The 15,010-nt window shown below is 39.0% G+C and overlaps 1 protein-coding gene across 1 annotated transcript in view; it reads right to left on the minus strand.

The window, feature by feature from the left end:
- Positions 1–15,010, minus strand: part of OTOGL (otogelin like) — an 82,161-nt gene that overhangs the window by 59,772 nt on the left and 7,379 nt on the right. Inside the window, exons 4-17 of the mRNA XM_079992039.1 lie at positions 14,796–14,894; positions 13,545–13,699; positions 11,657–11,778; positions 10,555–10,760; positions 9,012–9,139; positions 8,084–8,190; positions 6,727–6,833; positions 5,378–5,503; positions 4,243–4,351; positions 4,003–4,049; positions 3,609–3,754; positions 2,414–2,540; positions 1,142–1,319; positions 44–168 (exon numbers count right to left, since the gene is read on the minus strand). Coding sequence (XP_079848165.1) covers positions 44–168; positions 1,142–1,319; positions 2,414–2,540; positions 3,609–3,754; positions 4,003–4,049; positions 4,243–4,351; positions 5,378–5,503; positions 6,727–6,833; positions 8,084–8,190; positions 9,012–9,139; positions 10,555–10,760; positions 11,657–11,778; positions 13,545–13,699; positions 14,796–14,894 — 1,782 coding nt within the window. The remainder of the gene's footprint in view (positions 1–43; positions 169–1,141; positions 1,320–2,413; positions 2,541–3,608; positions 3,755–4,002; positions 4,050–4,242; positions 4,352–5,377; positions 5,504–6,726; positions 6,834–8,083; positions 8,191–9,011; positions 9,140–10,554; positions 10,761–11,656; positions 11,779–13,544; positions 13,700–14,795; positions 14,895–15,010) is intronic.

The raw sequence follows: 15,010 nt of genomic DNA on the forward strand, positions 1-15,010 counted from the left end.
ATTATGATAAATCTACATCAAAAAACCCCAAGTAAAAGTGCACCATTTTGTTGGTTAATGTTACAAGGATCAACCACGGGGATGTTGACGGGCACATGGCACGCTGATGAAACCTTCCATGCGTTGGCATGGAGCTGCGGGGTCCCTTCGATCATTCCTGCTGGAGATCTGAGGAGGAAAATGAGAGTGATTAGGCAGAAGAACCAGACAGGACAAGAGAAAATGCCTGTCACTGGGAATAATCTATTTGCCCTGACATCACCTAGGGTAGGCAAATGGACTCCCTCTAGATGTGGAACTCCAAATCCCATCAGCTCCAGCCAGCATGTCTGCAGGGCAGGAATGATAGGAGGCATGCACAAGTGGAAGAGTGTGAGCATAGAAGGTGCTCACATGTCTGAAAACGTAATAGGGGGCTCTTTTTTCCTCACTGAAGTAACATTTGACCATTGGCTACCTGTAGTCTTCTGAGAACAGTTCAAGCTGCTAGGTTTGCCTTTTAAACTACAGTGGTACCTCTGGTTAGGTACTTAATTCATTCCGGGGGTCCGTTCTTAACCTGAAACTGTTCTTAACCTGAAGCACCACTTTAGCTAATGGGGCCTCCTGCTGCCGCTGCGCGATTTCTGTTCTCATCCTGAAGCAAAGTTCTTTACCCGAGGTACTATTTCTGGGTTAGCGAAATCTGTACCCTGAAGCGTATGTAACCTGAATAGTATGTAACCCGAGGTACCACTGTATTTGAGAGCTACTTAAATAGGCTTATACATCTTGCCTGTTGCTCTGTTGTACTTTCAGGATCACCTGAGAGCATTTCCTTGATGCTTGCTAGTCACCATGTGGCAAGAACTTACAACAAGGGTATACAGAATCATGTTGGGTTGCTTTTATACAGTTACGTAATTCAGTAGATTAGCCAAGCATAAACAATAGCCAGAAAAGTTCTAGTGACTGATCATTTGGGCTGACTGAGTAGCTAAGCTTTATCTAATAAAGTGTAGTGCTATATATTCTATATGTTGGTTAATATTTTGCATATCTGGATTTAATACACATCATTACTCAGGTTTTACATATGGGTTGAGTTTTGCTTATGGGCTCACTAAATGAATAATGAAGTAACAGTAGAAATCAAACTTACAGAAAATCATCTCTCAAGTTTCCATTATATGTTCCACATAGACCCAAAGTTCTCCTTTTCCAAGCAGCACTGAGTTGAATATACACTCTCTCGCCATCTTTAGCAAACTGAATTCTTAAACCAAATTTAGTTTTCAGCTGCACAAACAATGAAGACAGATTCTGCACCTCAGCATACCCTACACGTAACAGAAGGTGGGATAATTCCCCAAACAACGTTAAATCATTGTCCAGAGCTACGAGACTGCATTCTTTTGATAACACAAGCTAATATAGTATCAAAACAGAGAGATGTTATTTTTAACCTATATAGAAGAAACTGTAATTCCATCTTCATAATGTCAACTCTTTAAAAAATGATTATTTTTTTTTAAAAAGAGCATTTTTTTATATAGAGAACTCTGCCGCTATTACTGTCTTCCATTTAACTAAAAGCAAACAAGCAAACAAAAAGAACTGAAAAGATGACGACCTTCTCCAAACCCCTTTGGAGCCTTCTCAAGGTGGGAAATTGAGAGGGATTGGGTGACAAGTTATCCAGGAGGACTTTGTGGTTTATTCAGCCTCAAGTGACAGACACTTTAGATAGAATAGTCCCTTGCAGCTATTTTGTATATACCATATACAAGAGTGAAAGAAATTTAAAATACTTCCAGAGAGGAACTCCTGACAAGGTGCCCAAAGCATGAGATATCAATTAACCGTGACAAGAGAAGCCTATAAAACGTGCTTCGTTTCGTATGTATTCTGTTTCACATACAGAACCTGAGGGATGTGGGCCAACTACCTAATTCGGTTCACATGATGAGTGAAATGTGTATGCTAATCATTCAAGGCCGAAAGCATAATATATCAATTAACTGTAACAAGATCAGGCTTAGGGCTATAAAACTTGCTTCGTTTCATGCGTTTTTACTTTCACATATAGAATGCCAGAGATGTGGGCCAACTAGCTAATTCAAGTCACATGATGAATGAAGTCCTGTATACTAATCTATCAATGCCTTCAGTTATTTAATTTGGACGATTCCTCAGTTCCCAAACTGAAAAAGAGTTTTCTGGAGCTGGAAACCCTGATTCATATCAAATGATAAAAGTTCATTAAAAAAAACAAAAAACCACACAATTATTTAACTCATCTTCTGTGCCAGGCATGAGAAAAAACACACAGGGAGACATTAATGTAAAAATTTGTATATTTTCATTGAAACAGATTGGCTAGAAAAGGAACAATAAGAACCTTAATAGAAGGGTATTGTAATAAATGTCTTACCATTTAGGTTCAAACCCTGATTGGAAGAGCTGTACTGAACTTCACCACCTCGGTTCAGAGTCACTTGCTTGTTCAAGTCATCTTCAAGAACTAGTGTTATAGACTGAATGCAGACATGATCAAGATTCTGAATGGGCCCAGGAAGGCAGGGCAATGGGGAGCACAAGGAAAGGAAAAATATAGACAAGTATTTCCTAAATTGCATTCCATTCATTTCATTCCATTTTGAGCAACATTCCATTTTTATTAGGCCGTCCTCCAAGGAAGAGGGCAATGTTCTTTTTCCTCCTGCTGCCCATTTCACCCTCTCAACAACCCTGAAAGTAACTTAAACTGAGAGGTAGTAACCGACCCAAGGTCACCTAGTGAGCTACATGGCTGAGTGGGAATTTGAACCCTGGTCTCCCCAATCTAGCATTCTATCCACTACACCAGGCCTAGAGGAAAAAGCTGCAATATACCATTAAAAAATAACTTTAGAGATAATAAATGAATTAATTATACTCATGGAATGCAGCAGCACCCTCTAGAGTTTCGTTGTACTACAACTCCCATCATTGATCATTGGCCATACTGGCTGGGGCTAATGGGAGTTATTAGCCTGCAACATCTGGATGATGTCTTGTTGGCTAACCTTGAGCTACACATATTAAACTCAAAGAATGGTTTCATACATAAGAGGAAGAGATTGATGTTGCAGCATTCTGGATTTAACTAGCCAGCGGTTGAAATGCCCTATCGTTAATATTTTAATATTCTGTGAGCTCTCAGATTTATTGTTCCCCCCCCCCCAAAAAAAAAACCAAGAGAGCTTATAAAATATCAAATAAATATCTCAGTCAGTTTCAAAATGCCTCTTATCTGGCTGGCAGTATATCAAACCTGTTCAGCCCTGTCACCAAGAGCATTTATCTGCCTAAGACACCTGCTCAGACTGTAACCAAATATGTAGATGCTTGTGTAATCATGCGTGAATGAAAAGCTCTGTAGACTTAATCTCAGTAAAAGGCGCAATTGGCTTTACAAAAAGGCAATACTTACAACTGAAATGGAATCCAGGTTATGATCAGGTAGACACTCAATATTAAGAAAAAAGAATGATTTATTATTGCTAATCCTCTTAATTAATTAATTGGCTCCAATGGTGTAGGTATTTATATATCAGCATAGAATTTTATTTTAAGCATGACCTTACCTGGCCGCATGGAGTTTTCTGTACAGTAATTGTGAATTTGTCTTTCCCAGTGCCCTTCACCAGAATGTACTGACAAATCCCAAGGAAGGTATAATGGCGACCATCGAAAGTTGTGAAATGAGAATCACCAACGATTGAACATTCAGCTTAAGGCAAGAACAGTTAAATATTTAGTTGGATATCGCCCACTGAACTCGATGGAACTGAGTTCTGAGTAGATGTATAAGATTTCACTGTTAGTGGTTAGAGAGGTTTACAATATATTTTGTATTAGTTAGATTTCAACTGATGTGTCACTTTTAGTATTTTTACTTATTAAGATACCAACATTTAAATATATTAATACAAAGTAAACAAAAAATTATCTTACAGAAACAGAGAAAAAATAAATTACCTGGGCAATCATGTTCAGTGCAGTTCCAAATTCCACCAATACAAATACTAAAACAAAATAGACAATGTGTTAACAAAATAGAATGCTGGGAGAAAACATTGTAACCCTTTTGATATTTACTATATAAATGCAACTATAAAAACTCCCACAATAATAGCACAACAAGGCAAATGCTTTAAAGTAAGGTAATTAAAGGTATTCAGACACAAGACAGAGATAATAGAAGTAATGTCTACATACCAGTTACTACATTCTTGCTCAATTTTTGAGCCAACAGGAAATGCCGTCCCATGATAAACACATGGACAATCAGAGAGGGAAATACAAGTTCCATTGTCCATTATGAGACCTAAGGTTATAAAAAAAATACCATTTATGTTATCACAATAAACATATATATATATACACACACACATATATATATCCTGTCATTTACTATGTAGCAAAGATGTTCATCAGGTGAAGTTTAGGGAGGGATGTTGATAAGGCCTTCTCTGGACTTGACGGTTTAAAACCATGTTTTCTCAACCATGGTTAGAATGCAAGAGAGTTTGATATTAAATGAAGCATTAATACTCAAATGTGGTTAAGGATTATATCAGCACTGCCATTTAATCCCTAACCACTGTTGAGGCTGATGACAGCATGAATACTGCGAATTGCTGTTGTTGATATTATTTTTTTGTATCCCTATTTTTAGATTTTATGATTTATGTGGAAATAGTTCAATTTGGTTATATGCTTTATGGATTTATTTTTTATGACTACTTTGGTTATGCTTGTGATTATCTAACTATGGAAAGGTGACATACAAATGAAATGATGATGGTGATGATAAGTAGCAATGGTGGTAAATAGAGAAAGAAGTCCACAACCTGTCAGTTTATTCCCTATCAATGAACCAGGATCAAGAGAACTTCTGTACAGACAACAAAACCATCCTATTAAGTGACAACAAATACTGCTACAGTATTTGTAGCAGTAAAGAATGCTATTTGAGAGTTGTCAGTATTGGACAACTCTTAAATAGCATTCTTTACTTGTATATCTATATCTGCCATTCACATGTTTGGTGAGCCTTCACATTGACCCAGAGTTGTAAAGTATTCAGTAACTTTTTAAAACAATACACAAAACAGTATATAGCAAGAATTGGGAAGGAAAAAAGATATATAGAAATGAACATACACTTTCCTGAGGTTCTGACTATCTTTACACAGAACTCTACAGGTTCTTCTGTACATACAACCTAGAAATCAATGGGAACTTCAGAAGATGCTGGTCAAAAGGAGTGTCCCCATTAAAACACACTTCTTTTGTGAGCAGAGTGGTTTTAACATTCAAATAAAGTAATTGGGAAAAGTAGCTTACTTACCATCAGGACAGTAGCATCCATCTAAGCAATGAAGATTACTGCCAAGACAATCTTTCTCAAAAGTGCAGGTTGGGGGACAACAGCTAATACAATCCCGATGTATAAAATTATCTTCACACTTATCATCTAAAATACAAGAAGTTCAAAACATTGCTATGATCCTGGTCATTGCATTTAGATAAGGAGGCATATTGCACAAACCCAGCAGATTAATGATCCTATGTTAGTTGTGTTCATCAACTTCAATGGGTCTACCTTGAGACTAGCATTGGATACTACCCACAAAGTATTGTTCTACAGTGTTTTAATAGTACTGTAACTAAGTACTAGTATCCTAAATTTAGCATATGTTTCAAGTCCAAACATCTTCGAGTAGGACCTTCATAGGCACATTCATAGCAAGAGGAATCTGGAGTTGTAGATATGTACATTTATAGGAACCAGGAGTGTGTGTGTGTGTGTGTGTGTGTGTGTGTGTGAGAGAGAGAGAGAGAGAGAGAGAGAGAGAGAGAGAGAGAATGTAAATAACCCTGAAATCTAGTATGAAAAATGGTGGTACATAAATATTTTACATGAATATTTATATGAATGTAATGTAGAATACACATCTGCTTTATCAGATATCTTTATCAGATATCTTTATCAGATATCTGTGTATCTGAAGAAGTGTGCATGCACACGAAAGCTCATACCAAGAACTAACTTAGTTGGTCTTTAAGGTGCTACTGGAAGGAATTTTTTTATTTTGTTCTGCTTTGACAGGATATTGAAACAGCTCTGTTACCCTGACCAAGTAGTCAAAATCCAAAAATATGAAAGCAATTACTTAAACTTGTTCTTGTTTCCACTCTGAATGGCTGCAATGTGCCATCCATACCATTGGGTTGCTGCAGTGGAAATTTCTCAGTGGTATTAGGTTGGTCCAACAAACATCTTTAACACTGATTGACACACTGAAGCTATTGTTTGGCTGACCTAATATTAAAGTACTAGGTAAAGGTAGAGGGATCCCTGACCGTTAAGTCCAGTTGTAGACGACTCTGGGGTTGCGGCGCTCATCTCACTTTACTGGCTGAGGGAGCCAGCGTTTGTCTGCAGACAACTTCTGGGTCATGTGGCCAGCATGACAAAGCCGCTTCTGGCAAACCAGAGCAGTGCACAGAAACACCGTTTACCTTCCTGCCAGAGTGGTACCTGTTTATCTACTTGCACTTTGACATGCTTTCGAACTACTAGGTTGGTAGGAGCAGGGACCGAGCAACGGGAGCTCACCCAATTGCAGGGATTTGAACCGCCGACCTTCTGATCAGCAAGCCCTAGGCTCTGCAGTTTAGACCCACCAGACTTACTACATGCTGGAAAATCATCCCTCCAGTCTCGCACTGGGTAGCCTGCATGTGAACATGATCGAGCATACTCTGTCACCGCTCGGCAGTAAGTTTCATCATCGTCCTCTCTGAAAAGACAAAAACAAACCCTTACTGATTAAATCTGTAATCTTCAAACTATATGTGTAGGATTATTGTAACTTCGTAAGAAAATTGATATAATACAAGCTAGGATTCAGTTTTCAGCAATAACCCCTTCCTGCTACAGCCCGTGTCCCTCAATCCTCAGGAGTACATTTTCAGGACTCTTAGTGGGGTGCATAGGTGGCAAAGCCCTGCTCTGTGAACACAGGTCCATTATGTTCACAAAACAGAAAACAGAAGTTGGAATCCGTGCCAAAGACACTGAAATGAAAATGAAATCTACCTTTCCGCAGATGTTCCAGCTTCTAGTAGTTTTAGGTTTAATATAATGATCTATCACATGGTATGCGTGCTGGTGGCTTGAAATCCCTCATTATAAAGTCACCATGTCAAACTCCATTATGCTGTTTTCTTACCCTCACTCTCCTCACCTTACCACAGATAATCCAATTAAATGAATCTCACCAACTACATGCCTTGGCATAGATAAACTGCCATTCTACAAGCTGCTTCCTGCAGTCCGCCACAGAGCAAGAATTCACTTTCACAAATAGCCCAAGCCTGGTTAATGAACCCACCCCCACCTGCAAAAAATAAAATAAAAAAATCTGAAAGTTTTCTGTACTTGTACCATCCTTAGTTTTCACAAATGTTCATTAGGGGAAATAAGTAATGATACCGGTGAAGAGATGTCAAAATGGTTTGCTGGGCCTGGGCATAGAAACAAGCTTTATGGGCTAGATAGTGTTCATCTCAAACAAGAGTTGAGCATTAGAAATGCCCAAGCTAAAGTCCTTTGACAAGCTGGGAAAATGGGGCACTACTTAAACACTGCATTGTTTTGTGTTTATGGAGCTGCCCACAGAAAGTTTTTTATAGTTTTTGCAGTCCCCTAACAAATCAACAGAGATGTTGCTCTGCAGGAGGCTACTGTGAAGAGCTGTCCCTGTGAAAATTAAGTGTATCTGGCTTGGCTTCCAATGGAGCTACAGACAGTTTCTAGGTAAGTAAGTCAGCTTATTTCCTGGCTAAACTAATGGGAGATAATGGGGCAGGAAGTTTGCCTACCTCTATTCTAGCTGACTTTGACATTTTGAACTGTTCCAGGTTCTTAAGAATAGAGAAAATCACTTACAAGGCAAAGAAACAACAATGGTGAAAATGAAACACACCACCCAACTGGGGACAATACAAAAAAGAAATGGGGCGGGGGGGGAGCTTTTACTCTGCTTACCTACAAAGGTCATTCATACAGCTGGAAATATAGGGGTAAGGATCTATGCTTTGGTGGCAGCTGAGAAAAGGGAACTGCAAGAGTATTTGGCACTTGAAGTATATGTTCTGTGCAAAAAAAAAAAAAAAGCTGATTATTAATTCATGTATGTTTCATAAAATAAGCATGAACTCCAACCCCCCCCAATCCCAAGGTCACTTTTTAACTCTCCCTGAGACCCGTACAATTTCTGCTATAACCCCTCTGTTGTCCTACATTGTGTTTCTAATGCTTGTCCCTTCCCAACTGTGTTGAATTGGCAAAATATCTCCCAGGTTCAGTGATAAAGAATGAGAGAACATTCCCCTGAGGAACTCTTCATTCTTTAAGAAACTATGAAAATTAAATCATAGTTTAATTTGGCAATAAAATGAACTCTAGTCTATGCCGTGTATGCACTCGCAGGAGAGCATGCTGAAAGTACAGCTCTTCTAACTTCCTCACATTTCTTTAAAATCAAAAAAGAATTAAGGCTCATCCCACACTGAACTGCTGATAATCAGATTAAACTTCTTGACCCAACCTATTTACCAGTGCCCATGGGCTGTATCCAGTGATCTCATCGCACTAGCATAAAGACTTCCACTACGCAACTGGATTTCTCTCTTGTGACCCCTCCACAAATCAGTATTGGGGTTTCCCCTACCCCTAAGCATACATGAAGGTACATGATGCAAGCCTCCACACCCCACTCACACTGTCTCCTAACCCTCCTGAGAAGCTTTCAAGAAGCTGCAGGAGCATCAGAGAATGGCAAATTTCTATTCTGTGAGATTTCTGCTATTCAGTGCTCTCAATGGCCAAAGGCCAGAGCTCTTTTCTGGCCAAAGGCCAGAAAAACAAATATCCTAGAGGCCACTCTATAAAAACAGCAATCTAGTCAGCTTACCTCATAAGATTCTGTGTCAATGTAGCATGGACTAGGAAAATCAGAGGCAATAGCTACACAAGCTGCATCATCTGGAGTTTGCACAGACCAACTGTTAGCAAATTTAGCAATATCCTCCTTATAATCACCTATTAAACAACACAATTTCCCACAAGAGTAAATGACATGTGGCTAGCATCATATGAATACATATATTGTAGATCAGGCTTCCTCAAACTCGGCCCTCCAGATGTTTTGAGACTACAGTTCCCAACATCCCTGACCACTGGTCCTGCTTGCTAGGGATCATGGGAGTTGTAGACCTAAAACATCTGGAAGGCCGAGTTTGAGGAAGCCTGCTGTAGATAGTATTAAAATAGTCGTCCATTTATGCATATAAATATTTCCTACATTTATCGGTCATGGAAATGATTGCAATTTCCAGACACCATGTGCTTGTCTGGAAGCACCCTTGACCTGAGCTCATTAAACCTTAAACCTTTGTAACATATCTCACACAACAAGGCATTTACGGCATACTGGTGGCCATGATAAAAAAAAACAACACATGAGGTTGTATCCACAGAGTAGACTCATTGAAATGATTGGAGATGACTAACTTAGGTCCATTATTTTCACTTGGTCTACTCATAAGAAGAGCCTACTGGATCTGGCAAATGGTCCCTCTCGCTTAGTATCCTATTCTGATAGTGGCCAACCAGATGCGTGTAGGAAACCGGCAAGCAAGTTCCAGGCACAAGACCATGGTGAACAGTAACTGGGATTCAGAAGCATATACTGCCCCCAACTGTGGAGGCAGAACATAGTCAATATGGCCAGTAGCCATAGGTAGCCTTGTCCTTCAGGAATTTGTCTAATTCTCTTTAAAAGTCATCCAAGTTGGTAGTCATCACTGCCTCCACTCAGTTGGCTTCTGTCATCATATCTAGTTTGCTCTGAATTATGGGTACACCGCAGAGCTGATATGAAAGCATCTTGTTATCACTCAGCAAAGCATCAATGGCTCCCAACTGAGAGACAACCAGCATGAATCTCATGTCTGCAATAAACTTACTAGATGACCTTATGCAAGTCAGTCTCTCAACATCGGCCCCCTATGTTGTAATACAAGGCTAACATCACTGACCTTCCTTCCAAGGTTATTGTAAGGATTGCAGCAAGAAAAAATGATATTGTGTACTTTGAACATGCATAAGCATTATATAAACGTATTGACATTTTGCCCCAAACAAAACTTGAAAAAAAAGGATAACTACAGTTCACAATACAGTGGTACCTCCAGTTGCGCATGGGATCCATTCCGGAGCTCCGGCTGGATCCCAAGGTGTTCATATCTGGAGGTGCTGCTTCTGTGCATGCGCATGCATGGCAAAACTCAAAAAAATACTTCCAGGTTTGCCTATCCCAAAGGATACGTAACCGGAGGTGAACATATGTAGAGGTACCACTGTACAATATCCTTGCAGTGTTGCCTTACACTTGTAAGAGGCTAGGATACATGAGGGTTGCATTCACAAATTATCTGACTCGGCTATCTGCTTACTATTTTGTATTACAAGATCGTCCAATGAGTTGCTGTTATAGTTTCCACACAAGCCACATGTTTTCCCCTGGTGTTCTTCAGTCAGTTTGATGTAAATCCCGGAGCTTCCATCCCAAGCTAGGGAAAAGCCAAAGGTAGTTTTCACCAGAATATAATCTGCTAATCTTTCAATGAAAACGTTTCCAATTGTTTGGGGCAATCTCAATCTGGGGAAGCAGAAGAAGTTTCACTTCAAAAAGTGTAAGTCAAGTGCATTTCATGTTGTCTTTTTACTCATTTGATACATAAAACCATACAATAAAAACTATATAAAAAATTAAAATCAGAAATCCACTATTATAGGATATTTCCTTAATTGTCAACATATACCTGGCAGCACTGAAGGTTTTCAACAGACCTTGGTTTACTGTGCTGTGAGGCCTTGCTCACAGCACAGTAAACCATAGTTTACAATGAATGTGCTGATCTCAACCACTTTACTCATCCAAATTCTCACTCTCACATAGGAGTAGCAAACTATGGTCCTTGGCTTAGTGTTACATCCAAACCAGTGGTTGTGGTTTGTTTCACTCCCAACAAACCATGATATAAAGCCAAGATTTGTTCTTGGCTTACTGATTGTAGTTTGAATAAAACAAAGCACAATTTTCAGTTCAGACCTAATGTTAAGGCAGGAATCATGGCTTTTTTCTCCTGCATGCGACTGAAGAGGAGCAAAGGGAATGAGATTGGTGCATTCACAGCAAACCATTAACTACAGCCTTCAGTAGTTCACAAATTGGGCCACTGTACAATCAAAATGTACCGTTGAAATTCTTGATTTTAATTATACTTTCTACATCATTCAAACATAAATTATCACTTTAGATAAATTAATGTGAGCTCATATTATTCCCCATATTGATTTAATGACATTACAGTGGGGCAGGGGGAAGGCAATGTTTTTATACTCCAAATCAATCTTTATTTCCTACATCAAAGTTTTTTTCACACTGGACCTGTAATAGAGCTGTATTAGGGTACATTATTTCCCTAAGCGTTATCGCAATACTTTATATCTGATTTTAAAACATCTTTAGATAAAAACTTCTGGACTGTTTACCTGATCCTGCCCTTTCTTACTTCATGCCGCAATATGATTATTTCCTCCTGATTTGCAAAGAACAAGCTGATTGACCGCAAACAAGAATACACTGAACCAACACAACTTGGGCTGTTGTTAATCTTAAAGGGAGAGAAATAGATTTACATGAGTAACAAATACATTATTTTGCCTAGTATCTGCAAGCAGCTCACCTTGTTTTCCAAAAAAGACCAAGAACTGGGACCAATAATACTTTGGGCAATTTTAACTCATGTGTATCTAACTACTCATTCTCCGTGCCTATTTCATAGTTTGGGTTTTCATCTTTTAATATTTGTCTGTTGTTATAATTCTTCTCTCTGCTTTAAATACATTATAAAATGAAATAAGAATAATAAACTTTACCCCAAATAATACTTTGGGCAGCTTTTTACCCCATTTTTTTTGTACAAATATCCAAGTACAAAATACAAATGCATCATTCCAGCTACATCACAATGCAGCTGAAGAATCGTACCCCTACTTCTATGGACTTTAGAGGAAAACTCACGTCACAAGCATGTGATCTGTCTTCTGCCTCTTTCCCTTAATTGTGAGGAATCCTTTTGGGTCTCATGTCTAAACACAGGTACCATAAACATGTGTGTCAGAACTAAGAATGGGTGAATCTATCAGTTTTGGTTTCTCTCATTTTCCAATCTTAAATTCAGTTCCCCATTATTTCCACATCAGTTTGCCTTTTTTTCAAGTCTTCGTGAAAATTCATGAGCATTTGACTGCATATTTCCTCTAATATAGAGTAAAAAGGTAAAGGACCCCAGGGATGGTTAAGTCCTGTCAAAGGTGACTGTGAGGTGTGGCACTCATCTCAGTTCAGACTGAGGGAGCTAGCGTTTGTCCACAGACAGCTTTCAGGTCATGTGTCCAGCATGCCTAAACCACTTCTGGTGCAACAGAACACCGTGACGGAAGTCAGAGTGCACGGAAATGCCATTTACCTTATATTATTATACTTTTAAATTTTCTTTCTGCTTTATATTTCTAATAGAAATCTCAAAGCAGTTTACAGCATACTAAATCAATAAAACAATAGCCGGGCGATATTCCTCTGGCCTCATGAGGAGCTTCTTTTGTGGGGCTGGTGGGTGTGGCCCCGCACCCTAGGCCAGGTGGAAAGGGCTTTCCCGCCACAGTGGTACCTATTTATCTACTTGCACTGGTATGCGTCCAAACTGCTAGGTTGGTAGAAGCAGGGACAAAGCAACGGGAGCTTACCCTGTCGAGGGGTTTGAACCACTGACCTTCTGATTGGCAAGCCCAAGAGGCTCAGACATTTAGACCACAGCACCACCCACATCCTCCTCTAATATACACATGCCTATGTGCAATTTTGCTTAATATACACACGTTTGCATAACTATTTCCTGTAATGTAACACATTATTATGTTGTTTCCACTAATATATTCATTTCAACGCATGCTTTACTCTTGTATAAGCATTTTTATACCCAGGACTCAGCTGGGGAACTGCATTGCACAATTCAGCACACTGCGAACTTTTAAGGATGGTTGGTTTTTGCTTCATGTGTTGCTTTGGAAAGCGTAAATTAGGTAGCTTTGGTAATCAAATCAAATTTTCCCGCATACCTGGTCAGAACTCAGAAGCACAAATACCATGCATAGGAAATCAGACATAGAAGCATACATCTTTCTCTCTTAAACCTGGGCATCAACACCAGCTATGGGTGTATGAGTTGTCTTGAAAAGCAGATATACATATTTCAATTAAAAACATTACAGTCTGTGCAGAGCAACTACAGAGGAGTTAAAGAAAGTGGAAAGAAATGTTGTACTTATTTTTTTATTCTGTTTTTACTTCCTTCTCAAGCCAAATTCCCAATCTTACCCACACAGTGTACTGAGGCTCTGGATCACTGCAGTCTTTCACAAAAATGTATGAACAGTTTCCCGGGAAGTAATAATAGATGCCGTCAAATGTTTCAAAGTGATGCTGACCCCATGATTTGCAAATGCCATCTCTGTCTTTGCCAGCGTTTGGAACTAGAAAGAGCAAAGTGTTGGTTTGCAGGTGCAGTAAAAGAAGCCCATGTCGCCCATTTCAAATATATTCATCATATCAGTTTATATATATATTTACACACACACACACACATTAAAAATTTAGATTATAAATGGAATGATCTAAGAGATGCCTGTCACATGTAGGCCAGATTATTTGGATCACTATCAAAAAAATCAATTCACATTCACGTTGGCATCACATGAACAGCTTGAGTATTTTCTGAAAAGACAGAGCTATTGCAGAGAAAGGAACCCAGGAAAGTTCCTCCAATATGTGTGGTTCCTTCACTTGCATTCAAATTTGGTTTGCAACCAGAGAACATGAACTCAAGATGGAGCAAAAAATAAAAAATAGAATAGAGAAGAATATCACAGATGCAACATCTCTCATTGCAGTGTGGAAGAGAAGGAAAATAGCACACAGGCTGAATGTTGCTCAACTTCAGAGCTCTTAAAGAGAGGGGATAAAATTGTAAGTGCTTGCATTGAAACCCCATTATTCTTGTTCAGTAGTTAAAAAGTACTATTAATTTCACTGAGATTCGTGGCAGACTCACATGGGTAGATAGCTACTTTCCATGCAGTCATGTGGAGGCTGGCTCATGCAACAATTTACTCAAATGTAGTGGCTTACCATGCAGATTCAGCCATCTTCAGCACAGGCTGTTTGCGATGGTACAGGGTCAGTTCCTGTATCCATTCGTCACTGACTCTGTACAGAAACTCCAGGTGGCTGAATATAACCCAGTGTAAACTGGTCTTTTAGTGAAAGTTCCATGCAATTAAACTGGGATCTAGCATTTGATTAGGTTTATTTATTATTTTTCTAAAAAATGTATACCCTGCTTTTCACCTCATCTGGGTCTCAAAGTAGCTTACAAAGAATAAAAATGTGCAATCCAAAAAAAATAATAATGTTAAAATAGTGATATGTGTGACACTTTTACAATTCGCTTCCACAAACTGTTAGAAGCAAATTGCAAAAGCATTGTATGCATTACTGTTTTAACAAACAAGGTTGTAACATCTCACCTTAATATGAAATTCAGCTCCTTAACATCTTCCTGGAACTTACCAATTTGGCACCGTTCACCCTGTGCCTGGAAAGTCTCACAATCACATATTCCGGCCTCTGTGCAAACTGCTCCATTAAGGCATTCTTGAGGGCAAGAACCTGCACAGCAGAAACAGCCAGATGTCAACAAGCACACAAACTACATGAACATCCTGCATAGTTTGGATAAAAGTTTACCCATATTAAAGAAAACTGTACCAGCTTTTATACTGTAT

This window comes from Podarcis cretensis (assembly GCF_951804945.1).
Source record: "Podarcis cretensis genome assembly, chromosome: 10".
Taxonomy (NCBI): Eukaryota; Metazoa; Chordata; class Lepidosauria; order Squamata; family Lacertidae; genus Podarcis; species Podarcis cretensis.